At 42.3% G+C, this 27,158-nt stretch overlaps 1 protein-coding gene across 1 annotated transcript in view; it reads right to left on the bottom strand.

Moving 5' to 3' along the window:
• Nucleotides 1-27,158, bottom strand: part of TFAP2D (transcription factor AP-2 delta) — a 49,332-nt gene that overhangs the window by 11,707 nt on the left and 10,467 nt on the right. Inside the window, exons 4-7 of the mRNA XM_067544976.1 lie at nt 21,049-21,214; nt 19,083-19,201; nt 11,225-11,366; nt 3,042-3,155 (exon numbers count right to left, since the gene is read on the bottom strand). Of these exons, the coding sequence (XP_067401077.1) occupies nt 3,042-3,155; nt 11,225-11,366; nt 19,083-19,201; nt 21,049-21,214 (541 nt within the window). The remainder of the gene's footprint in view (nt 1-3,041; nt 3,156-11,224; nt 11,367-19,082; nt 19,202-21,048; nt 21,215-27,158) is intronic.

The raw sequence follows: 27,158 nt of genomic DNA, 5'->3' as shown, positions 1-27,158 counted from the left end.
ACATGAGTTAAAAACAGGCCTTATGGAAGAACTTTTCCACAACTGAAGACAGAATCCACATTTAGTTCAGGAAGCGAGCATGCAAATCCTGGGAAAACTCAATGCCAAAAGAAATCTGGCCTTTAGAGTCTATAGTTTGGGAGTCTCCCATTGGTATGGATGTTTTCTTCTTTTATCAATGTAGTGGATGTTGACCCGCTGAACTACCTGTGTTGGGAGTCAAGAACACACAGAGTCTTCTGCTTCTTTCGATCAAGTCCCTTCCTATCGCTAGGATAGTGAGGAGCAACTGCTTCTCTGCATGACCACTAGAAGGCATAGCAGCACCCTGGAATGTTAGTATCCATGTCTGGGATCAAAGTCTGGACAACATTGAATTTAAAGGTGGGTCCAAGCCCATACCAACAGTTCAGGGTGTTTGGATCCAGGAATTGGTTTGTCACATTATAGAGTTAGGGGCCAGATCTGAAATCCTGACTCAGTTTCAGATTACAACCACCACTTCCATAAACTGGTTGAAAGCCATTTCTTATTTTATTGTTTACCCCCTTATTTAGATTTTTTACCCCCTTTGACCTCACCTACCGACTAGCTGGCTTTGGATGTCTGATGTACACCCCCTCAGGGCCCAAACCAATCAAGTAACCAGTGAAGGAAGCTCTGTGTTTAGGCCCTGATTCAGCAAGGTACTCAAGCATGTACCCAAATTTAAGCGCCTGAGTAGTCCCATTGAAGGTCTGGTGTAAAGTTAAGCATCCTTGAGGATATGCTGGCATCTGGGAATGAAGTCTGTATGGCAGGGCACAGAAGCTAAGGATGGGAAACTTGACTTCAGTATTTTGTCCATTCCCCATGTGTCCTCTTTAAATCCCACTTAATGGAATGTGCAAAACATACAGTGATTAGCAGTTCTGTGTCACATTTGCTTTGTGTGCCTATAATGTGGCTTATCCTTTCCCTCAACAGAACGGTCCCATTTACGATTGACTAGAGCTCTGTGTGTGTGTGAGTAAAGGGGAAACAAGACCTCTGAGGCACTGAGAACTGCCTGGCTCATAGGACTATTAGGTCATATCTACCCTACCACTTAATGTCAGCAAAACTTATGTCACTCAGGTGTGTGAAAAAAAACCACCCCATGGGCGACATACATGCCAGCATGTATGGTAGTGTGCACAGCGCTACATTAGCAGGAGAGCTTCTCCCGCCGACATAGCTACCGCCACTGGTGTAGGTGGTTTTATTATGTCAACAGGAGAGCTTTCTCCCATCCACACAGAGCAGCTACAGGAACGATCTTACAGCGGTGCAGTTGCATCAGTACAGCTGTGCCACTGTAAGCTGACTAGTGTAGACATGGCCTTAATGGGACCTCAGTCCAGGATGGTAAAGACTGAAAGCCGTTACTATTATATGAGTGTACCATAAAAGAGAGGTGCATGTGTAGTTAGCTAATAGATAATGTACCAGTAGACAGTGCTAAAGAGTATGCAGCATTGTTCCTGGGTTTTGTAGGACCAATGCCATTTGTTGGCATGATAAACTCCAAATGGCTAAGTGTGGCAACTGTTTTCACGCAGCTCTTAGCAGTTACCATTTGATGGCTGCTCAGAGGCTTACGTGAAATAAATTGAGAATGTCCGTCAAGTTATTTAGTGGTTCACTGCACAGAAACCAGCTCCTCCACTGGCAATGACCAGCAGCTTTGTTGGCTGTCTCAGCAGAGAAGCCAGGGACTGCTGAACCAAGAAGACTCAATTATCCTCTCCCGTCTTCCAGGTCAGGGCTGAGGTGCGGCACCGGGATGATGCAAAGCTCATACTGCTACTATCCCTGTCTTGTGGGAAAACACGCAAGGGCAGTCTGGCTGACACAGAATTCACATGAAGTTCAGGGTAGTTTACACGTGAAGGGAGGCAGGATGATTTTTGTGATCAAGATATCGGAATGGGAATTGGGAGACCCGGGTACCATCTGCAGTTCTGCCATAGACCTTAGCCAAGTCACTTAGGCCCTGATTTTCAAAGGTGCCTAAAAATGCAGATGGGCACCCAGTGAGATTTTCAAAAGCACCTAACTAACTCCTGTTTTAGTCAAAAAGAATTTGGCCACGTAGATGCTTTTGAAAACCCCACTAGCTGTCTCCCTACATCTTTAGGTGTCTGATTATCTTTGAAATCTCACTGTACCTCAAGTGAAATGGGCATGATAATACTTCCTTTCTTCCAGCCAAGGCTGCTGGAACTTTTGTAGAAGTGGGTAGGCCACCAGTTCTGGTGCCGTTGCTTCCACCTTTGATCTATTTATACCATAAGCAATTTGGAGCAGGGCCTGTCGGTCACTATGTGTATGTACAGTGAGGCCCTAATCTCAATTAAGGCCTCCTGGTGCTAAATATGTTTCCCCTCTTGTGGATCTTAGAGGATGTGTACACTACCCTTCGATTTAGACAACAGGGGTGTGAATAGCAGGGTGCACCAAAGTGCAACCCTGTAGCTCCCTGGTATGGACGCTGGAGGTGCAAAGTAAAAAGTTCATACTTCACATTAAAGTAGTCCTGTTTGAAGAGGACTATGTTCATGTAAACTAGGGTTGCCATTTTTGGTCGGACATATTCCTGGCAGTTTCATCACATGACATCATCTTTAATTAAAGCTTAATCTTTAATTCTTCGAGACCCCAAGACAATCCTGGAGGGCTGGCAACCTAAGGCAAACTAGGAACTTTTTAGTTCACGCCTGCAGCATCCACATGGAGGCGTTACAGCACGACTCACTGCTGTTCACGCCCCCCCCCCCGAAGTCTGAGCTGCAGGAAGATAAGAGAACAGGTGCCACTGTATTTGAATGAAGAGTCTCTATGAGATCCATCTTTGGAATTTTGTCCTCCAAAGCAGAAACAAAATATCTAGTAGTTCCTGTAGGAGAAATCCAGTTTAAAAGACTTCCCAGCCACCTCGCCAAGATCTCTCCTATTCAGTTAACCTTAACCTTTGTCTTTCTTTGGGAAGTTGCACCACAAAATGACTTCAAAGGTCATACCTGAAGTGTGTTAAATGTCTCTGGATATCGAGGTCTAATATTGGAGTTGGTCTTGAGGATCCGAGGGGCGATCTGTCTTGACTCAATAGGTCCTGGAACTCTTTACATATTTGTCTAAAAGGAAAGGGTAATCATTTAAAAGGAATCCATGCAATCTCTGTTGTGAGGCTAATACCCACACCAAACATCATAACAATGTAACTTTACTGTGCGTAGCATCTTTCAGGCCAGCTTTAGCACAAAGATGGTTTAGAGTGCAAGAATATATGACAGCAAAAAATGACCAAAAGCATCAGTAGACAGACGTGTCAGCAGAATCATCACAAGTCTTTCTGTAACACTCCCTGTCTAGACGAAGAAAATAGGTTGTGTTTGAAAAAGGTTTCCTGACGTTTTTAAACATGATTTTTGCACCTAGTGTGGAATAGTTTAACCCCTTTTAAAGATGTGTTAGTTGGGTCAGATAACACACTCTTAAAGGGTTAAATTGTGTCTACACTAGAGGCAGAGTATGTTTGAAAGCCTGTTAGCACACTAGACATACCCTACTCTTGTCTGCAAAAGTTGTATGGATACTGTACAGGCAAGATGGTATTTGCATGTGCAGATTGGCTAACTGTGCATAAGTGCTTTGCCTAGCCTCGTGTTGTGGGTCCTGCTAACCCCAGCTCTACATCCAAATGCAGCAATGGGAACTGTGAAGCAGTTCCCAGAGCTATTTGCCCCTGCTGCTGTGCTTTATGTCTATGTCTTGACTACCTGTGGGTCCTCTGCAGTGTCTGAACCCAGAAACTATTACAACTCAACACAGACCTCTCTCTTAGAGCTGATCAGAAGACAGGAATTCCATATTGCAGCATCCTTGGAGATTTTGAAATCTATTTTTGCACCACATTGGAATGATACCAAAAACTTTTGAATGTTTTCACTAAAATGGAAGTGTGTCAAAATGTTCTCCTCAGGCTGAAATCTGAGCTCTGTCCCCATCCCTTGGGAGTTAGGCCTGATTCAGAGGAAAGTATTTCATCCCATATCATCCCATATTAGGCAGAGCAGGGACTTGAAGCGGGATCTCCCATATCCCACCTAAAGGATCGCACCATCAGGCTACAGAGTATAAAGAAGTTGCCCCTCTCTTTCTCTCTTGCCTCCCCTGCCTCATAAAACCTTATTCAAAAGCAATAGATCTCCACAAAACTCTGGCAAAATTTCATTTAAGCAAAAATGTTCTGATCAGCTCTAATCTCTCTTCTATTGGGCTAACGGGGTAGCTCCATTAATTTGCAGCAACAGTGGGCTGCTATCTTTTTGCAGAACAGTCACTGGAGAGAAGTGTACAAGTGTCCATTACACAACGCTGCTATTAGAACAATCTCATCCTGCGTAACTGAGGCCTACTAAAGTTCAATTCCTTTTGGATGCCACCTTTCTAATGAATTCCCTCGTCTCATCTACTGGGTTTGAACATGGGATCTTCGGTACCATAACTCCCTTAAGAGAAAGGTGTAACCCCATAAACTACTAGCAGTAACAGAGTGGGAGCTGCCATGCTTGTGTGGGTTTACCCAGCCTACCTCTTGTAAATGGGTGCAGTGATTATGGCTCTGCGAGCTGACTTGAAAGGATTGCATCAGTGCAGACTTTTATCCAAAGAGAGGCATTCAGCACTTTTTCTAGTAAAATTACACAGAAGTGTATGCAAACGGAGTATACAGTTTTAATAAATCAGGCCCTTAGAGGGGGGGAAAAAAAAACCTCTTTTAACAACACAAATCAGTCAAGAGCTTTGGCTTATAAATGATCTAACACACCTAGGATGCCTGTCAGTTCTATTCACCCCCCAGCACACCTCCAGGTTCTACCTGTTGGAAACGTTCAGCTTAAAAGTTGTTAGGATTTGACTATGGCAAGTGTCAGAACTGAGCCAAGTGCTCGGTTCTCATCTCTTCCCTCCTAGCATGTCAAAAGTTGTTAAATGGGGCTGCAGATTGAAGGGGGAGAAAAACAGCTTTACATAATACATGAAAACTGACAGAAAGCAGTAACCTACTTTAAAGTGGCTTCCCAGGCAGAGAAGTGTCTCTGGAAAAGCGACACCATGGGGTTCCATAGTTACTCGCTGTGGTCTAAACTGTGATTCTGCAGGCAACCCTGACTAAGGGCTGGCACATAGACACACTACCTCAGGAGCGGACCAGAGAGTGAATTGCAACTCAAAGAGGCACAGGCCCTCTCATGTTCTAAGGGGAAACGAGTTGCTACTTTCCATGGAGCAGCATACTCCATGCTCTGCATCCAGTCATCTACTCAGACCAGGGAGTGAGAGGGTGGGGCCGGGGTTTCTCCCACTGCTTACCCCTTCTCCACCCGCTTGGCTACATTCCTAGCTGATTCTCTTCCCCCTGTCTCCCCAGTCACTTGCTTGCAGCTAACACTATCCAGCCAGTTGCCCCAGCCCCTCACCACGGCCACCGTCACAGTCTGAGCAGCACCGAGCAGGGGTGTGAGCGATGCTTTATGCCAGCGCATGGCCATACGAGGACTGTTATGATTTAGTTGGGTACATTGCCATAAGTGTTATTTCCTGTGATGGGTGCAAGTTGCAGTCACAACATTTGCACCCTTTTTTCCACTGCACCCACCAAATTCACCTCCCCCCCGCAGCTGCATCTGAATTTGAGGTGCAAATCAGATGGTGCAAGTGCTCAGATTTACATCCCACTCTTCAATTTCTGCAGATGCAAAGGAGGTCTGCAAATGGGAGGCTGGGTGCCTACCCCACTGAATGTACACCTCTTGGGGGCTCCACCACAAATCTGCTCAATTCACATTTGAAAACATTATTTCCTTTGTTGCCAGGGATGGGCAAACTAAGCTGTGTGATGTTAGAACCAGTCAGAACTCACACCCACATTTCAGACTTAGCTGACCTGTTCTGAAGTTCAATAAAGTCTGATTCACTTTATGTGTATGTCAATGCCCACTAGCGCTGATTCAAGAATTTGCAGGAAACCATGTCATTCGATGAAGTCTGATTTGCTACACATGGAATATCTGCAACTCTGAGTAAGGTCACTATTTTCTCAAATTTTCTCTCCATTCAGAGCCTGAATTCAGGTGATATTGTGAGGAACAACATACTCTTAGTAAATCTCTTATTACTTTCATTGATGTATAAGCAAATACTGGAGAAAGCAAGCAAGCAAGCAATCATCCATTGGTGACTTAGAATAACTCATTCAAACGTTATCTATCTATCTATGTGTCAATGAAAGTAATGCTAATGTACACATCACCATAGTAGAATCATAGAATCATAGAGTTGGAAGGGACCTCAGGAGGTCATCCAGTCCAACCCCCTGCTCAAAGTAGGACAAACCTGAGCTAAATAATCCCAGCGAGGGTTTTGTCAAGCCACAGATTAAAAACCTCTAAAGATGGAGATTCCACCACCTCCCTACATAACCCATTCCAGTGCTTCACCACCCTCCTAGTGAAAAACTTTTTCCTAATGTCCAACCTAGACCTCCCCCACTGCAACTTGAGACCGTTGCTCCTTGTTCTGTCATCTGCCACCACTGATAACAGCCTAGCCCCATCCTCCCTGGAACCCCCTTTCAGGTAGTTAAAGGCTGCTATCAAATCTCCCCTCATTCTTCTCTTCTGTAGACTGAACAAGCCTAGTACCTTAGTTCCCTAGCTGTATTTTATTCCTTAGCTGAATGATGGTCATGCAAGGGAGTGGATGATATAGAGGCAATGGCATAGCAGGGCATCACCTATTTTGTGCCAGAGGTTTGACAGGTTAACCTATGTTCCCACACTGCTTGTGTAATGGGTTACATTGGGGGCAACTAGGCTTTCCACAAGATGCATTTAGCAGCTGAACATCTCCCAGTCATTAACGTATTCATCCACACGACACCCCCGTGAGGCAGGGCAGTGCTATTACCCACATTTTACAGAGGGGGAACTGAAGCACAGAGACTAAGACTAAATTACTTGCCCAAGGTTATTCAAGAAGCCTGTCACAAAATAGGACTTGAATCCAGGTATCTCCAGTCATAGGCAAGCACCCTAACTGCTACACAATCCTTCCTCTCCCTCAGACATCACATAATAAGTTTCTGACTTGGAAAATAGTTCTCCGGTCTTTCATGGTCATGCATCAGCTGATTAATAGTCAAGGTCATAAAGATATTTCCTCTATGTTATAATATTGCAGAATTAGATGTTTTGTACACCTCCCTCTGAAGCATCTGCCACTGGCCATTCAGAGCCTGAGGTGGGCTCCAGCTGCAGGTCTGAGAGGTGAGATGGGAAGCACTTCACGCAGATTTGCCCAGGTAGATATTCCTGCAGTGCATCGGGTTTGTTTGAGGCTCGATGGCTCTTTTGAAAAAGAGGATACTTTGAAACAGTGCGTGTGTGTGAAGTGGATCTGTGCGGGACTTGTGTAAATAACTGAAGATCCCATGCGGGCTTTGTGGCCCTGACAGAGTAATTAGTTTTTATGGCTCCTTGGGGAATTGAATTATCTGTCTCTTGTGTGTTTACGGATTTTTAACATTTGATTATATCTACAGTGAATACCAATAAAAGTTGTACCCTCTCTCTCCACTTTAAGTCAGTGGTATGATTTTTGAACTATTCCATGCAGGGGTTCTACAGCTTTTGAGCCTGTAGCACATCCGTGGTCACCTACAAATTCATGATTGTCCCTGGATAGTGCATCACAGTTTATTAGATTATAAACTCCTGGGGCTGGGGACTGTTTTTTTGTTCTGTGTTTGTACAGTGCCTAGTACAGTGGGATCCTGGTCCAGAATTGATCATCCTGGGCAGTATTGAAATGTAAATAATAAATAAAAACAATTTGGAACTTCACAGTGTTAGTGAGGCTAATATTCAAATCTTACTGCTCCATAAGTGAAGTCCCCTATCACTTGAACTAAAGAGTAATCTTCAGCATAATGCTAATGAGTAGTCTAGTGAAATAAGCAAACAAAAAGCAGATTTTTTTTGCTGATTTTTCAAAATTTCAAAAAAATGTTGAAATCTCTCTGACATTTTTCGATTGTTAAGAAATTTCCACAAGCTGATTGAAAAACGTGAACATTTTCATTGGGAAACTTTTTTGTCAACATTTTTCATATTTTTGTAAAAAAACTCGAAATTCAGAAAATCTCACCAGCTCTATCAGGAGCATACAGTTAAGCAGTTCTGATCCTGCCCAGTAGAGGCCAGTGTGCAGCAACCTACCCACCAGTTCATTTACTTCCTTAGACAACTACACGTTTAATGGCAAGATAAAATAACAAGACGAAAGTAAGAGAACTGACGGAGCTGGACATGTTAGAAAATAAAATCAAAGAAAGAAGGATTAGGTGGTTGAGACGTACACCTTATAGAAGATGGGAGGCATGCTATACAAGCATTGAATTGGATACTCAAAGGAGGGCAGAGAAAGTGAGGAAGGCCAAAGAAAAACTGGCAGAAGACAGTGACAGAGGATATTGAATGCACCGGCTTCATGTGTAAAGAAGTACTACAACTAGCAAGCGACTGTAATCAGTGGAGGAACTGGACTGCCCAGTGTATAAATGGCATAGGATGAAGTAGAGTAAGGTTAGACAAAGCCTTGAGTGTCTCTGGTACTCAGGAACTTCAGTTCAATTTCTGATAGCAGTATTACTATCCAGAGCTTCATAGTTGTCATTATGGTGTACACAATGGTAACTATGGCAACAGCAAGGCTAGAGTTCCGCTCCTACTCCATGAATACAGGCCCTAGGCATCTGAGCTAATGGAGAACCCTCGTTATTAGTGTAGTTGTGGATGTATTATTTATTATAAAAACTTGTATGATGCCCATTGTTGTAGTATCTGGGGACAACAATGGTATAGGGCCTATGATACTGTGTGGTGTAATTCTAAATCCATCCAGTAGAGGGCACTGGTAACATACACACCAGCCAGTCCATTACACTACATCAATCACTCCATATGCAGTATGATAAATAATATCTTTACTTTTAAAGGTATGATTAACTGACCACTTTGACTAACTAGCTAGTATTTTTAGCTGGTGGTGTGGAAATATGGCATCTCTATGTCCCTGCAAACATGACTGCATCATGACAGCAATGGTTGCATTAAGGATCAGAGAGCACTTCCATTTTAAACTGATGTTTCCTTCCCTCTTTATTCTGTCCAGTTAAATGAATTGTGTATACAGAATGAGATAAATAAGGGCTATAGTGTGACTTGGTCTATGCATCTGTGCTGCAGTGTGTGGCGGATAAAATAACCTCTTTAGGCTCACAGATGGACTGGCTGGATTGTGGGTCCAGTTATGCATAAGTAAATGCACTCCATGTGTCCACTACTCCCCACCCTCTCTGAGAGCAGGTGGTTGGCAAATAGATAAAGGGGCTGGGAAATGGGCAGATCTTTAACTGTCCCCTGATGGGCCAGCCAGTAGTGCTGAACCAGCCTGGGGAGGATAGTAATTTGTTGGTGGTATAGGCCAGAGGCAATTTATTATCTCCAGAGAGCAAGGAGTGAGAGTGGAAGAGTTTGTTGCCTCAGAGAGGTGTTGCTGACTCACCGTCCCTCCTGGGGGAGTCCTGGGGTGGTGCAGCTTGCATATAACACCCTTTGCTCAGGGCTATGCTGGAAGCACAATCAAGCCCTAAATACTCAGCGGTTTACCCAGAAACGTAGCTCCACAACTCTCAACGAGCCAAGTGGTGTTTTAGCAGCTTCTCGGTTATTTACTTATTCCTGCAGCTGTGAGATGCATCAGACAGCTGATATACGTGAGGGAAGAACAGAAGTATAATAATTACAGTACTTTTCACTCACATCGTCCTTTCTACCCCATGTTTTCAAAGGGCATTAGTGCCACGAATGAATAAAGGGTCACATCATGCCCATGATGTACACATGTACCCTGAGTCATGTGTTGTTCCCAGTCCATGCATGGAACTCCCGTTTGCATCAATAGGGATTCCACATGCAGAACACTAGATAATAGCTGTTGGTGTGCTTTACTACTTAGAACTGGAAGAAGTCTTGACTCTGACTCACGTATAGTTATAGATATAAAAATGACACGATGACAGCAAAAGTCCGCTCTAAATGGACAAAGATCCTTGTGCTCCAACAGTATGTGAAAAATTGTAACCATTGGTGTATATTGACCATAAAGTCCAATGAGTCTCCATACCTTCTTTCCAGCACATCATCTTTTTTGCATCCGTTATATTATGGCACTTCTGTTCCCATTTATTTCAGCCACTAATGAGGCAGGATCAGCTTATGAACTGGGACTAAGAAGGGCTGGCTTCAGTTCCTGGCTCTCCCAAAGACTTCCTGTGTGTGATGTTGGGCAAGTCACCCAGGCCGAGATTTTTATAGGCATTTAGACATTGCTGTGCTTGGTAACACAACACCTAATGTATTTAGGAGCCTAAATCTCATTTTCAAAAGGGATTTAGAAATTTAGGAGTGTAAATCCCGTCAACAGTCGAGATCTAAACTCCTCGGCACCTAAATCCCTTTGGAAAATTAGTTAAGCTTCCAGATCAGTTAGACGTTGCAATGCTGAGTGCAGCAACGCCTACATTGTTGTAAAAATCTGGGCCTTAGTCTCTCTGGTGGAGATCCTTGGTGTAAATTGTCATAGCTACATGGGCTTCATTGGAACTGCGACAATTTCACCTCCTGTGGATCTGCCCCCTCCTCCCCAGTGCCTTAGTTCCACATCTGGAAATTGGGATAATTATTATCATTATTTATTATTTGTATTGCAGTAGCACACTGGAACTCTAATCGTGGAACAGGATCCCATTGTTATGGACACTGTGCAAACACAGAACACAGAGATGGCCTCTGCCCCAAAGAGCTTACATTTTAATAATGTTCCCTTCTATTTATGCCCCAATCCTGCAAAGATTTATGCACAAGCTTAACTTCATGCACTGTGAGCAGTCCCATTGTAAGCTCTTGGAGTTAAAAGCTGTCTCTTACTGTGTTTCTACAGCACTTAGCACAAAGGGGCCTTGATCTCACTTGTGGCCCCTAGGGGCTGTTGTAATACAAATAATAATAAACCTCCCATGTTCCAAATGAAAAGCGTCTGGACACGTTTCTTGCGTTTAATGATTTGTCTTGCTTACTTTGTCGCTAGGATCATCTTTTTCCTCGCTGTCTGTTCTTTCTGTTCCATATGCTGTCTGGCAAGATGTTCTCCGACTGCCTTGGCTGGGAACTCTGTTTCGCAGGTGTAGCCAAAGTCCCTGGCCAAATGCAAGGCTTCCCCTGTAGGCAGACAAAATAGGTCAATCAGTTTATATGGAACTTTTTTTTAAAGACTTTTTTCAGCTATATTGAAAAAGAAAATAAGAAGAACAGGTCACTGCAGTATGAATACGTTCCTGATCTCAGTTATTCCAGAGTGACTGATACCGAATTCTGGCCCATCTGACCTGCCATTATTTGTGACCCAGATATGGGGCGCTGTAAGGTCTGGAGGGGCATAATGACCACTCTTCCAGTCTTTCAGCTGGAATAGCAGCTCTGAAAAGGCTGCAGGGAAGCCCATATGGTGAGAAGGTAGATTCCATCCCTCTAACTCCCCTGGCGTTCCATCCCTCTAACTCCCCTCCTATTTTTCCCCCATTCCCTGGCGTCTGATTACTGAGGCTTTGTGAGGATAGGTAGTAGATTTCACTTCAACTGCACATCTTTGAATTTTCCTTTTTATCTTTATTGATTGGGTGGGTTTCCCCAGTTTAATTTCCAGTGAAACCTATTTTAAGTGAGGAGTCAAGGGATCAGCAAATACCAAGAGGTGGGGCCAGATTCCCTGAACCTGCTGGAGTGAGGTGCAAATTACCCTAATACCTCTTTCCACTTACAGGGTGCTGCTGCTATCACTCTCCCTTAAGTTTTTTTTCTGACAGAGAAACATCTTCAATTTCCACATGCAAACCCCACACTGTCTGCATAAATCAGGCTGTCATACGCCTAATTGCATGCATGAATCAACGGAATGCATACCCTGATCACATGACACTCATTATGTGACACAAGTTGACACCGGCTTTTGTAAGCACAATCTGTGTCTGGCTGCTCAAAACCATATTTTTCCTTGTATGTTCAAAAACATTTGTTCTGGATCTGGAATGCAGAGATATAGTCCTGAATGGAACAAAGGAAATGTCCCAGCATGCTAAACATACTGCTGAGTTAGAAGATGGAAACTGGCTTCTACTATTTATACAGCACCTAGCATAGCAGAGTCCTGATCCGTAGCGGGTTAAAACATTTTCCATGAAATCTGATTTCATCAAGCTATGATATTTTATCAAAGCCAAAATGTTTTGAGGAGACGTGTCATCCAGAGACCTTTGGTCATGTCAGACCAGAGAGAAAGAGAGAGAGACTGAATCGAAAAGCTCAGTTCTTCAATCTGAAAACACCTGTGTTGACACAATTCCGTTTTCCAAGACATTCAATTGATTTAGTTTTGGTTCCACATTGGAACAACAACAAAAAAAACCCTCCAATATTCTGAAACCTCAAAAGTTGTCACTAATCAGAATTGTCATCCTCCAGACAATTCTGTCTTGATCCTGACTGGGGACTTTGTGCACTATTGCAATACACATAACAGCCCTGATTCGGCGTTTAAGACCATATCTGACTTTAAGCATGTGATTAGTCCCACTGAGTTTAGCAGAACTACTTAAGATATGGTTAAAGTTAGACCCGTGTTTACTGGGCCTGTAACAGGACGGCTTGCCCTTAAAAGTCGAAGGGCTGATTACAGAATAAGCCACATCTGGTGGCTATCAGGGTGATTGCCCTATAAAGAGCAGCAGGAGGCTGCAATGAAGGGGAAATACTCAGGGTTTAGAGACTTCTAGGAATGAAGTGGCTCTAGCAGAGTCCTGAGAGTTAGGACTGCGGGTATGTCTACACTGCAACATAAGCTGGTGCTTGAGCCTGGGCTCAAAGTTATCCCCCCTTGCGTCTACACTGCAATTGAACTAACCCAGTGCTTGGACCCAGGGTCCCAAGACCCTGCAGGGCTGAAGGGTCCGAGCTCGAGTCAGACCAGGACCCTATTACATTTCAGGGTAGCCGCAGCCCCACTTGACTCAGGTCCCGGGAGTCATCTGGAAGTATCCCACAATTCCATGGGACAACGTCCTTAATCCTCTCTCTCCCAACAATCTGCAACCCATTCTATTGAAATTTGCCCCACCCCCTTTGGCAAACGGCAGCAGCTCAGATCAGCTGATTCTGAACCATTCTGTGCTGATCACCGATCAGCAGGCACACTATCAGAGAGCCTCCTAGGTTCCCAAAGGAGAGTGAACTGATCAAGCCTTTTGCAAAGTGAACAGCTCCTGTTAATGTCCAGGGAGGGCAGTAAAGTTTTCCCACAATGCACCATAGCCCTAGGGCTAGAGCAGATACATTTCAGGGGTAGCTCAGTGGTTTGAGTGCATGTTTTGCGTGGCTGTGGGTTCAATCCCCACCACCTCTAGTTTGTCCTGCTCTGAGCAGGGGGTTGGACTCAATGATCTCTTGAGGTCCCTTCCAACTCTAATATTCTATGATTCTAAGTCTGAGATACCGTTACTTTGATTCAGGTCTGTGCACTTTAATGAGGACGTCAGAACCCTAGGTTCGAGCACAGGTCAGAATATTTTTAACCTACGGTTAAAATACAATATAGATGCTCAAGCCCAGGTTTCCTGTCATAGGTCAGCTGACTCAAGTCCCACTAACCCTGGGCTTACACTGCAGTGCAGACATACCCTGAGACTCCAGCTAGAAAGGGCCTGGTAGTGGCCTGCCAATCCAGAAAGGCCCCAGGCAGTAGGGCCTGGAAGGAGGAAGAGTAACCTTTGTGTGTGGGGAGGGTTCAGATAAACCTGAAAACTTTAATTTAGAATGTTTGTTAATTTAATAAAGCACAGTCCGAGAAGGGATGGGAATGGATAAAAGTGGTCTTTGAGTTTCTTGAACAGTCCAAGAGGAGAAACTGAGGCAGGCTGCCTGTAACGTGACCACAGGCTATGGAAGGTACGTGAGAAGTGGTCCTCTATATCACAGGACCTATAATCATAAAGTTAGAATTTGGATAACATTTTCAAATACATGCAGGAGAAAGGAAAGTAAATGTGATCACAGTTGTAAATGCTGTTCACCAATTGACTGCATGTATATTGTATCACTGCTGAGAACTGAGCTGTGTTGACACTTATTCCAAGGTGATTATAGTTTTGAATTTTATATCTTGAGTTGGGACTCCAGTTCTGTTTGGATACTGTATCAGTACAAATTAGGCATAATGACAGCTATCTATCTATCAAAATGTATGTGTATATATGTGTCTGCACATGTTTTGTTCGTATATATGTATATATTCACACATACACGTAACTTTAAAATGTTGTATTCACTGGAAAGAGAAAACTGATGTAGATTATATATAGTGCTTTACTAAAAGATGCCGTATGAAAAGGGTTTTCTAAGTTCAAATTTCAGGTTCTAAATATTGTAGCCTATAGGGCATGATTCTTCACATACTCTCATTGCTGAGCAAATCTGAGGTTATGTCCCAATACCAGCACGCTGTTTATTTAGATGTAGCTCTTACTATGTCTTTATATACATGCCAGGGCTGCACATTTGATTACTGCTTGATGGAGTTCTTAACGGTTCATAGGGTCAAAAAATTAGAAACACATTGCATGAAATTTCCCTTACAATGTGTCCCTTTTTTCCCCACCAAAATTTTCACAAAAATATTGATGGGAAAATTAATTTAAGTTTGGAAAATGTTGATGAGCTGTCTCAGGTCTCTATTTAAAGGTCTGCTTATGGTCTTGTTGATTTCACCTTGGTTTCCCTCTTTCCGGGCTTGTTATTGCTTATTACAGTGGCGTACTAGTCCTTCCACAGTAATGATGGAAGCTAGCTTCCCATTAAAAGCTCTGTCTTTTCCAGTCAATTGCCCTGTTTAAACACAAAAAATGATTTCATTGCTAATAGCCAGAGCATTTTCCTGAGCCAGATACAAAAGATGGTGTCAGGGATCATTCATTATTTCCCCTTAAATCTGGGGCACTGCCTTATTTACAGCTATAGACAGGGCTGAACGGCAACACGTTCCTATAACGTTTGACAATTGACCGGGAAGATCTGCATGATTGAAAGGGACAGTTGCTGAGACTGGTCTGGCACAAGAAGCTCTGGAAATCCCCACTGGAGGGACCAGGCTGTGTACCTTGACAGGCTTCTGACGGCAGGTGCAAGGAGCAGCATGAAGCTCTCCTGGGCCTAGCCAAGACTGAGGCATGCATCTATCCATAGTGAAGGCAGAGGCAGTGTCCCAGGAGGGGAGAGTTCTGGATCTGAGTCTCCTGTCCCCCTTGGCTTTACCTCCATCTGATGCTACTACCCAGCAGAGTTGTGGAGACGGGGGTGGGTGTTGTTTTCTCACTCACAAAATGGGAAGGGAGAAGGAAGGGATGTGAAAACAAAGGCTAATGGAAGGGATAAGAAAGAATATGATGATTTATATCAGTGCAAACGAAAGATTTGCTTTCCCTGCTGACCTGTTTACTAGGAAGTGCAGCACTTGGGATCCCATGTGGAGGGATACCGAAGAGAGGATCATTGATAAGTTACATATAGGGTACAATAAAACTGGTGTCTGAATGGGGCTTGGTAGAAAGATTCCTGGGTTGTCTTTTTAAAGATTTTAAAATCTTATTTAGCTTTGTTTAAAGTTCTTATTGCTTGATAGTCACTTGTGGATTTTTCATCTTGTGAAATCACTGGATGGCTGGGATTTTCCCTTCCTTGGAGGAGCATGTCCAAGCAAATGTGGTCTTTGCACGCCTGTGTTCTTTCTTCAGTCAACCACAAACTTGACCCTGAGAACTTTGGCTACAAGAGGCTGAGTTAAAGGACTAGTGCCAGTGGCTGGGTACTGTTGCAGACATCTAAACCAGCCCCTGGAAAGGGACAAAGAACCACATTGTGCTGCAGGCTACACTACAATCATGTCCTAAGTTGATGGGAAATTGTGCCTTTGCTGTGGCAGACCTAGGTGTGGATTTTACTCCCTCTTGAGATCCATCACATTCAACCAACTTCATTGATTTGTTTCAATCTCAGCAAAGCCATGTGAAAAGAACTCCTATCCCTGGCTGCAAGCACCCTTGACAGAGAAGCGAAAATGCAATCCGATAAAAACTAAACCAGCTGGAGGAAACCATCCACCCTCCTCTGCACGAAAGAACCCGAGTCACAAAAATCAACGTTTCCCTTACTTCGGCTTCCACAAAATCCACATCCCCGCCGGACGCCACCTCCACCCATGAAAGTTAGATGAGCCTTGTGTTGTGCCCCAAAGATCAACAGATTCAGGCAATTTCAGACCCAGGGGAAGGGGTAGAGTAAATTCCTAAGGACTTCACGGAGAATTCTTTGCTGCTGGCTCCTTTGTTATGTGCCAGGGAACATCTCCTCTCCTCTAGAACAGAATGAGAGAGGCGGTCTCTCGGGTAGGTTGGTCTCAAACTATTTAGGGCTTTATAGGTCACAACCAGCCTCTTAAACTCCACCTGGAAACCCACAGGCAGCCAGTGCAGCTCCTGGAAGGTGTCAAGTGCTTATTATGTGATGCATGGCTTAACAAGCAGGCTGACATCTTCTGCACCAGCTTCCAAGTTGATTTAAATTGCCCATATAATGCACATTGTAATAAACGAATACGAATAATTCGTAATAAACGAATAAACGAAAGGAAGGATGCCGCAGTGGTGAGAGGGCAAGCCGGAGACCCAGATTCAATTCCTTCCTTTCCTACAGACTTCCTGGGTGACCTCAGACATGTCTCTCTACGGCTCCGTTCCTCCTCTGTAAATTAGGGGTAATGGCTCTTCCCTGCCTCTCAAAGGTGTCGTGAAGGTAAAGGCATTAAAGCCTCTCAGATGCTACAGTAACGGGGGACAGATAAGTATGGTAGATGTGACAAGGGTATGGGTAATGGCGGTGTAGTCTACACAATCATGTGGGGGTGTAACAAGACACCCAGATTTTTAATTTGGCTGTCAACGGTGGCCAATGTAATCCTTCCCAGTTCCTGGAGCAAGCGTGTGCTATTTCCATGGAGGTCTTGGGAACAGCTTCACCGGCAACATAAACAGTTTGTACTTTGATTATAAAAGGCAAAGTAGTGCAATTTGTGCTAATTTAGCATTCAGTGGGGGTGCAAGGAGACTGTGACTTATGTGCCAACACAACCAAGTGAATACCTCCAAATATTTGCCAGGAACATTTGTTCAGATAGAAACCTGGATTCACTTTGGCTTTGTTCCCACCCCCACTGGCTTTCACTTTCTATCGGTATCCTAGCAAACCAGTTTAATAGCAGCAATGTTCAGGCAAACAGCCAATTTTAAGTGAGCACTGGCCAACAGTGAAGTTTGCATCACATATGTGAGTATTCATTCTGGAAACCTGATTCTTAGAGGCTCATACTTTTCCAGCCAGAGAACAGAAGCAATACCAGGGGATTGATAGTGCCTTTGCCACTAGCCCTGAGTAAGAAGCAGTGGGGAGTTAACACTGACTGTTGCAATCCTTGTCCTGTTTTCCCTCTTACTGAAGGTGAGAAGTAATAGGCTACTGGCTTATCCCAGAAGTAAATTACTTCTTCCCACCGTCCCATGGCATGACCAGCTGTGCTGGCCAACAAATTGGGGTAGGGATGGGATGTAACCAAGGCTCTGCCAATACCGCTGCCTTTCTGCCCAGTCCCTGACTACCTACTAAGTAAGTGGCCATGTACCTCTGCTTACTCCTTTGTGCCAGGATCTACAGTCTGGGTAGGCCATGAAGGTGTGCAAGGGGTGGGATGGTCTTTATTCCCCTGTGCAGGTGTATATTCTAAGTCATTGTCTACAGTAGGATCCATCCTGATTGCAACCAGCTGTGATCTGAGCAACTCTCCAAGGCCTAAATAGCAGTCTAGGCAGATGTGCTTACTGGGCTTGATCACATGAGGAGCTAGGTCCCTCCTACCAGGTGCTGTGTGTTCTCCACTCCCACACTCGTGCTGACCATTTCATATTTCCATTTTCAAAGCTGAGCTGCCCTGTTTAGTTCTGAATAGATGGGCGGTGTATGTCAGGTGCTGAGTGCTCGCCACATCAGTGGAAGCTGAGAGTTCTTAGCGCCTAGGAAGAGCTGTTCCTCACCTCTCTGGTTCACAGAACAGCTCACCACCAAGCTACAGACCAACAAATCTGCAGGCAGTGCGTGTTGAATGCCTTTCTAACAGCAAATACATTCTGGAAAATCTTAAGATGCTCATGGGCAAGTCTAGATTTGAAAAAGGAATTTTTCTCACAAAAATTCTTGGTTGAAAAATATCCCCCCCTTTTTTGGGGAAAACTTTCAATATTTTGAACCAGCGTTAGGCAATTCATGAACAGACACACAAAAAGGACACCATGATCCCATCCGTAGAATAGGTATAGAATCCTTATCTACTGTGACGCTTCTTTGGTTAATTTGCGAGATCCTTGGTCAGAAAGCGCTTTATAAATGTGAAGGGAAGCACGGTTTCTACTGGACTGGGAGACAGAAGATCTGAGTTTTAACTCCTGTCTCTGTCAATGATTCCCATGAAATGAGGCAAGTAACTTTGCCTCTTTGTACAAAATGGGGTTGAAGATATTTAAACCTAGGGATGGAAAGTGTCATAGCAATGCAAATTATTACATAGACAAAGGTGGGCGAGGTAATATCTTTTATTGGACTGACTTCTGTTAGTGAAAGAAACAAGATTTGGAGCTTACTCAGAGCTCAGAACTTGTCTCTTTCACCAAAAGAAGTTGGTCCAATAAAAGATGACCTCACCCACCTTGTCTCTCTAATATCCTGGGGCCAAAGTTGCTACAACATTGCAAACACAGTATTATAACATGATATTACAATGCTTACCTTCCACCAGGGAAGTCAGGAGAGTGACATTTGCTGCTTTCCTTCTTCCTGCAGGTAAATTCAGTCCCAGTCTGTCCAATTTTTCTCGCAAACAGCGCCCGCCATTCTTGGATTTTGCTCTGTCATGAGAGAATGGGAGGAAAAAAACCCACTCTGATCTTATTCATAGGTTCATAGATTACAAAGCCAAAATTCCAATATGATCATCCATTCTGACCACCTGTTTAACACAGGCCATTGAACGTCTCCAAAATAATTTCTAGAGCATATCTTTTCATTCATTTTACTGGTTTTTTTATTACATGTCAATCAAAAAGTTCCATTCACCCCTTTTGCTAATCCAGGGACTATCCTCTCAGGGCCAGATCCTTATCCTCTCACTCATATCGAGTAGTGACTTACTCTACTAGTGGTCCGATTGAAGTAAGATGATATTCAGTATGAGTATGGTGATCAGAATCAAGTTTTAAATGACTTTCAGGCTTTGACTTTTGTCACAGTCCTGAGCAAATGGTATCACAGAAAACTGCACCATCTTAGAAGAAGCCTTGTGAACAGAGCTGGGCAAAATTAGTGAGCAGAAAGTTTTTCTGATAAAAAATGCAGATTGGGCAACACTGAAACATTTTGTGAATTCACGTTGATTTCAACCAATGATTCATTTTGAAACACCCCCACCTCCCAAAAAATCCAAACAAATAGAAACATTTTGTTTTGAAGTATTCTACGTGAAAAGTTTCCTTTTTTTTTTTCAGCTTAAAACAACTTTTTGTTTTAAAATGTTATTTAATGCTATTTTAAGCAATTCAAAAATCCTTTAAAATGGCCAATATTGAAACAAAACATTTTGTTTGACCCAAAACTAAAATTATTATTGACTTTTTCCTTCTCTGAAATTTTTTTTTTTTTTAATTGTTTGGTCTAACCTGAAACACATTTTTTTTTTTACTTTTCAAAATCCCCAATGAATAAAAAAACTCATTATTCACCCAGCTCTATTCAAGAGACTTTGTGTATATCTCCACTGCATTCTAAACCTGGATCTGTGGCACCCAGGGTTATAAAATCAGTGTTTCCAAGCCTGTGTTTGAGCATCCACACTGCATTCTAAACCTGGGCTTACACTTGTTGGACCCTGGTATCACAGCTCTAGTAATGTGTCCATGCTTGAGTACACAAACCTTCTTGCTTGAGTATGTGGCTTTACTTACATCCAAACTGCAAAAGGACAGGCCTTAGACTTGGGCTCTGACCCACCCTCCTAGCAGAGTCCTACACCCCAGGTGCTGAATCAGATGGTTCTGTGTGTGGACAAAAGGGTGCTTGTTCTCAAACCTGAGTCACCATCCAGACTTAGTATGGAGTATCGACATACCGCTTACTCACACCCCTCTGAGTCACAATCCACTCCCATTTCCCCCTTTGCTGTGTGAGGTGTACATCAGTTTACTCCCTTGTTGCACACCTAGGCAGCTCTTCTGACTGGTGAGTGGGCAGAGGGAAATAAGACCATGCCCACTGACCTTTTCTCTGTCCCTTTGTCCCACAGTGGGGAGAATTAGGCAAGTAACCCCAGATGGTTTCATCATGGCTGGAGTAAAAATCTGAGCAGGGCCGAGCAGGGGGCCTTACTCCCTCGAATTCCCCTATTCAGCTAAGTAACAGCAGTGACTAGGGCTTGCTGAAAATCTTCCATCAAAATTATTTTTCAACAGGAAATTAGATTTTTTTCTAAAATCAAAAATTTTCACGCAAAGTGTCTGCTTTCCATGTAACGTTTTGTCTTGCCAATGAAAATTTGATTTTTTTAAAATTATTTTTTTTAATTATTTTTTAAGAAAAGTCAACTTTTTTCTGCAAAAAATGTTGATGAAAAGAATATTTTCTAATCTACTCTACCTGTGATGATCTAGAAAAAAAGTCTATAAGGAAACGAATTACTGTGCTACACCTGACCTCAGCTTACCTTCTCAAAATGCCTCCGAGGAGGGAAGCATTGAGACATTCAGGTGGAGAGAGACGCCTTTTCACCTCTGCAATAGTCACTTTGTATTTAGAAGTGGAGCTGAGTAGAGATAAGCGCCCGGGTACAGAGCAAAAAAGATCAGTGGGATTAACAACACAGGTACCGCCTAGAAAACAAAAGACACATGGTTTAGGTTAGAAGGGGAAATCAAAGTATCCTCTCTGAGATGTTCTTCTTTGCTTTCACAAACAGAGGCACAATTGTTCTTTCTTTCTTTCTTTCTTTGTTTCGAATACTCTACAATTCTGAAAACACACTCTAGATTGAAATCTAATAGAAAGGGGAGATAAATCAATTAAAAAAAAATAATATATTTTAAAGCCAGAAGAGACCATTTTGATCATCCAGTCTGATTTGCACAAGACTGGCCACGGAATGTCAGCCAGTGATTCCTGCCTCTAGCGTGACAATTTATGGCTAAATTAAAGCATCTGCTTTAGCCACCAAGTCATGATTTAGAAACTCCTCAAATGATGGAGAATGTACCCCATACCTTGGTGATCTGTTCCAATGGTAAATTACCCTCACTGCTAAAAAACTGCATCTTAACATTCACAACAGTGGATAAGATCATTCAGGAGCAGTGGTATCCTATCTAATCTAGGAGAAAAGGCCATGTTACAGTTGTGGTTTTTTATATGAATGGTTCCAGAGGTCTCAGAACCCTCAACCACTCTGCATTCCATTAGGTCAGTTCTTCAGCTGGTATAAATCACCAGAGCTTGATTGGAGACAATGGAGCTACACTGATTTATCCCAGATGAGTTCTGGACCTATTTATTCCTTGCAATTAATATCTGTTTGACCCAATCACCAAAAGCTTGGGAATGAAGACTGGGGCCAACAATTCCTCTCCTCGGGCACAATGGAACTTTCCACCATTAGGATAAAGCTCATCTGTGCAGGAGACAGAGCTTTCTTGAGGGCTGGTCAGAGAGTGTGGAATGAACTCCCCCAGTATCTCAGGGCTAAGGATCACCTTAGTGCTAGGTGCATTTCTTTGATCGGCCCTCTCTAATCTACAAGCTTTGATGCACACGTGAACCCTGATTTGAGCAAGTAACTAGGTGTTTGTACAGATAAGTCAAGTGCCACATGCACGCAGTGGAGTTTATGCATGTGCAAGTCAGGGTTGTACAAAAGTCCACATTTACATTTACACACAAGCAATTTAAAATTTCTGGTCTATAAAATACAGTTGCAAACTGCAATACAAATTTGGTGATGGCTTTGTATGTTTATCTGATCTCTCTTTCCACACTGATTAATTTCAGTAGAGTCTTGTTATATGTGTGCAGATATATTCACACACATGTGTGTATATATATAGAGAGAGAGCTATAGATATAGATCTACTTATTTCAATACAAGAGGCAAACGCTTTTATATTTTACAAACAATGAGACTGTACTGAAATTAATTGAATATTAATATTTCTCTCTCTCTCAAATTAAACCCATATGTGCACAAGCAATTTATACTGAATAAATAATTGTTTATTGAATATAAAAATATTTTTGGTCCCACCTTGGCTTTCGTTCCCTAACCTAAGTTTATTGAAAACGTTGTCATTAATCTGCATATCTTACAACTTAAATGTTTAAAAACACATTTACAGTTCAAAGCAATCCCATTAAAAAATAATACGGAGGGGGAACAAGGAAAAAAGAAAAAGTGTTCTTTTCTTCAGAACAGAAATTTAAAAAAGCTAAATCCATTTTTTAGAAACAAGATGCAAATTCAAACATGGTAAAATCTGTTGCATATAATTATTGCACTACATTAATTATTCATTGATACTGCACCATGGAGGAGAGAGGAGTTTTACAGACAAAGATCGCTCCAAAAATAGGCCTCAAGGAGCAGGTAATCTTCTTGGCAGTCCTTACTCACATGAATACTCCCATTGGGGACAAATGGGAGAAAGGACTGAAGGACTGGACCCTAAATCCAACAGAAGGGACCAAGGAGTGACAGTAAACAAAGGGAGGGTAGGTGGGAATAGAAAGGGAAGGACAACAATGAAAGATCGCAGATTATGCTTCCTCCTGCATGCACACATATTTTTAGCTTCCAATTCTTTTTTAGTTAATATATGAAAATGAAGAGATGAAGTTGAGGAGAAGCGGAGGTGAGCAGTGAAAGGCCTGTTTATGCCTTATTTCATATTAAATAGCAATGACAGCAACTCGGGCCCATCATTGTTCACCTATAGAAACATAGTTGTTGCCACAGAGCCTCAAAGAAATGGTCCTTCTAGCTGATATCTAACCACAGGCAGCGGGAACAGTGGAAATAACAGAGGACAGGGCAAAAAAATCAAAGCCCCTCATAAGCTTAATATCTGATCCTGGAAATCCTTCCTTGCATGAGTGATTTTTCTCCCTTCAGTGGTCATTATGGACCAGGTGCTGCTTTACCCATGAAAAGTCACTACTCGACATGAGTCAAGTGGCAGATTGTGAGCCACTTATACACACCGGGGAGCTATTATTCACATGGGTAGTCCCAGTGAGGTCTACTAGGATACTTAGAGAGTAAAGGTCTCAGAACGTGGTGCTTTGGGAGTGGTGCCATTGGAAGGGTGCCAACGGAACTATCCCTGCTAGCCAGACATTGACATAAATACATGTTTGTAGGACTGGGCCCATTCTTTACATAACTGACCCTGCAAACCTGTCTTTACTTAAGCAAGTAGACCAGCTGACTGCAAGGGGACCGCTCTCGGGACAATATGGGGAAGTGTTTGTAGGATCGTGTATGGCGCATCAGCCCCCACTGCAGAACACATTGATATATGTGATTATTAAGTCACTGTCTTTCTTTAGCACATGACTTTTGTCTTCTTATTTGTCATCCTCATGACTATTTCAACAAGTAACAATTGTACATAGGAAAAGAGAAAAAATATATATATATAATTTGGGGAACATAAGACCCAGCTGAGGAACAGAAGATTCTCGGTCCAATCCTTCAAGATACAGAGTGCCCTCAGCTACCATGAACTTCATTAGGAGATGAGGGTCCTGTTGAGAATCTACTTGCAGGATGTGGTGCTTTAGCAGAGAAAGATTTGTATTCGGTATTGCTGTAATATTTTGGGGCCCAATCCTATTCCCACTGAAGGTGGTGAGGAAAAAACTCCTTCCCATTGCCTTAAATAGGAGCAAAATTGGCTCCATTGTGCTGGACTCTGGTTTGACTTTGTTCCTTGACCCCTGATCTGACCATCCTCTCTTGAAATAGAACTATCAAGAGCTGTGCTAAATAGCCGACAAAGTAGCCATAAAGGAAGTAAGTGCCAGCTTTGGGAGAGTATTTGTACTTTATTCCTCTCTTTTCACCATATGAGCCAATTCAGTGCAAAACTCTAAGCCACCACTGATGCTAAATGCTTCAAATAATAATAGTGAGAACAGCAGTGGTTTCCACTAACCTACTAGAAACACATTTCAGTCTGCCAACACAATGAATATGTCAGCAAATTAATGTGCAAAGACAGGTTTGTATATTTTGGTTTTAATTTTTCCTTTTAATATCAATAGAAGATGTACACAATGTAGTGCAGTGGGAAATAATTTAGGTCCTGATTTAGTTAATCACTTGCTTAGCTTTAAATCTCACTGGCATACTTAGTTAAGCATGTGGTTATGTGCTTTGTGGAATAGGGCACATGTGTGACCATTTATCAATAAATCCGTGTTCTCAGATCCCTTTCCCCCACTATTAGTTAAAATACTGTGCATTAATTATTTGTGTATTTAACAGAAAACAGTACTATTGATTGGTCAGAAATGTGATACATACATTTCTACTGCTGTCACTGCATTGTTATTTCATATTTGTCTGTCCTGTACCAAATAGCATTTGTATCTGAACATAATAACATTATTATTTAATATTTGTTGGTAACAGCACCCACAATATAGTTGACACTTTCCAGGCATTCAAGAAGAGACAGTCCCCACTGCACGTTACATATGGACAAATAAATAGATGTTACCGAAAGAAAACAACAAAAAGGGCTTTTCTATAAGAACCAACATAATCCACTACAGCCATCATTGGAGACATTTTTAAAAAGAATATATGTCTGGGATTTATATTATGTAAACAATTTATATTATGTAAACAATTAACATTAGGTTCTGCTCTTTTATTATTCTATTATTTATATCTACAGGTGCCTTTAAAATGAATTTCTGAGTTACAACACATGACACCTTTCAGAATGTTTTTTACCCTGTTCTGAAAATCTGGCAAATTTAGTTTATTATAAAATAGAGAAAATAAAATCCTTATATTTTATTAAATAAATAGTAGAGCTGATAAAATAAATAACAAGTGATTTATTTGACCTGTTTCACCTCTTTTTTCTGTTTATGAGTCATTTTTAGGCAATTTACAATTTTCTCGGAATTATTCATCAGATTATTCAACAGTTAATCTCTGTGAATAACACCTGCTCTGTAGTGTATTTGTGAGCAGTTCCTTGCAAATATTCCAAATTCCAAATTTGAGTTATGCTCGTTATTTGTGATTGGACATACTAGATGCAGATAGCCTGTGTAATCAGACTTCTTATATTTATGAGTACAAACTTTGTCGTATCTCTAAAAGTCACTTAAAATGTACTGGTTCCATGTACATTCATGCAATAAACTCATTCACCAGAATATTTGTGTGAACTAAACACAGAGGCGGCATGAATGCAGCAGAAAATATATTATTATATTATTATTAATATATTTTCTGCTGAATTCATGCCACTTTTGTATATATACAGGAAATTTTTTGAGGTTTTCACCCAGCTTTAGGTCCTGACCCAGCAAAGAATTTAAGCATATGTGTAACTGTAAAATCATGAGTAATCTGGTTGAATTCAATGGGACTTGCTGAGTTGTCAATGCTTTTGAAAATCAAATCCCTTAGGTATATGCCTAAATAGGTATTTAAAAGCCTAACTTTGGTCACCCAGTTTTGAAAATCTTGACTTAAGAAGTTAATTCAGATGAAGTAAGAATGCAACTATAAGGATGCAAAATACAATAAACAAAGGAACAGTTGTGCTTTTGTTTGTTTTGTTGTTTTTCACCAATTTACAGCAACACTACTGTAAATATTTCTGCAAACATGCACAAAAGGCAGAGACACTCAATGGAAGGAGGATGGAAGCTTGCTCAGGGATAATGCCAACATCATGCAATAATATTGAAAGGATTTGTGCTTTGTGAGGAGAACACAAATCTCATTTTAATGGCATGGGCTCAAATGCAAAATGTTCAACCATAAAAAAATAACTCGGTCTATTTCCCTTTCACATAAACAACTCCTACCTATGGTTAGAGCTTGATTAATTAATTTTAACTGAAGCCCTACTTGTCAAATGTGTAGTAAGGGAGCAGAACTTTCTCAATGAACTCCTAAACCAGTAAGCTTGTTTAAAGCTGAAGTTCCCAGTTAACAGTCGATGTTCCCACACTTCATCCTGCCAGAGATTTGGGGAAATGGAGGCGGTGTTTGGTTTAGTTTTTAAATGTGTCCGGCTGTATTTTGTGTTCCGTGTGCACTCTCCTGGTGTGTGTGTGTGTGGGGGGGGGGGAGGGGTTGTGTGTGTGTGTGTATGGTGAGACTTTGGTACGCTCTGTGTGATATGTTTTGTAGTCTATAGGCTGTGCTGTGTGTGTGTTTGGTGGTGAGACTTTGGCACGCTGTGCGGGTGCGTTTTGTGTTGTGCTGATGAAACTTTGACCCGCTGTGTCGTGTATTTTGTGTTCCGTATGTTGTACTATGTACTTTTGTGTTCCGTTGCCTTGTCCTTTGCACTCCGTGCATCTCGTTTGGTTTGTCATAGAATCGTTGAATATTAGGGTGGGAAGGGACCTAAGGAGGTCATTAAATCCAACCCCTGATCGGATTGCCGGATTGCATGCTAGGCGTTGTGCTAGTTTGTGTGCTCTTGGTGTATGTGTGTGTGTGTGGGGGGGGGGGGGTTTGTATCTGACATATTGTATGTCTGTGTGCTGTACTGACTGTGTGTTTGTGTGGTG

Source organism: Emydura macquarii, unplaced genomic scaffold (assembly GCF_026122565.2).
Source record: "Emydura macquarii macquarii isolate MOO-44397 ecotype Brisbane River unplaced genomic scaffold, CSIRO-AGI_Emac_v2 contig_1041, whole genome shotgun sequence".
Taxonomy (NCBI): domain Eukaryota; kingdom Metazoa; phylum Chordata; order Testudines; family Chelidae; genus Emydura; species Emydura macquarii.
This window is presented reverse-complemented; position numbering and strand designations above follow the sequence as displayed.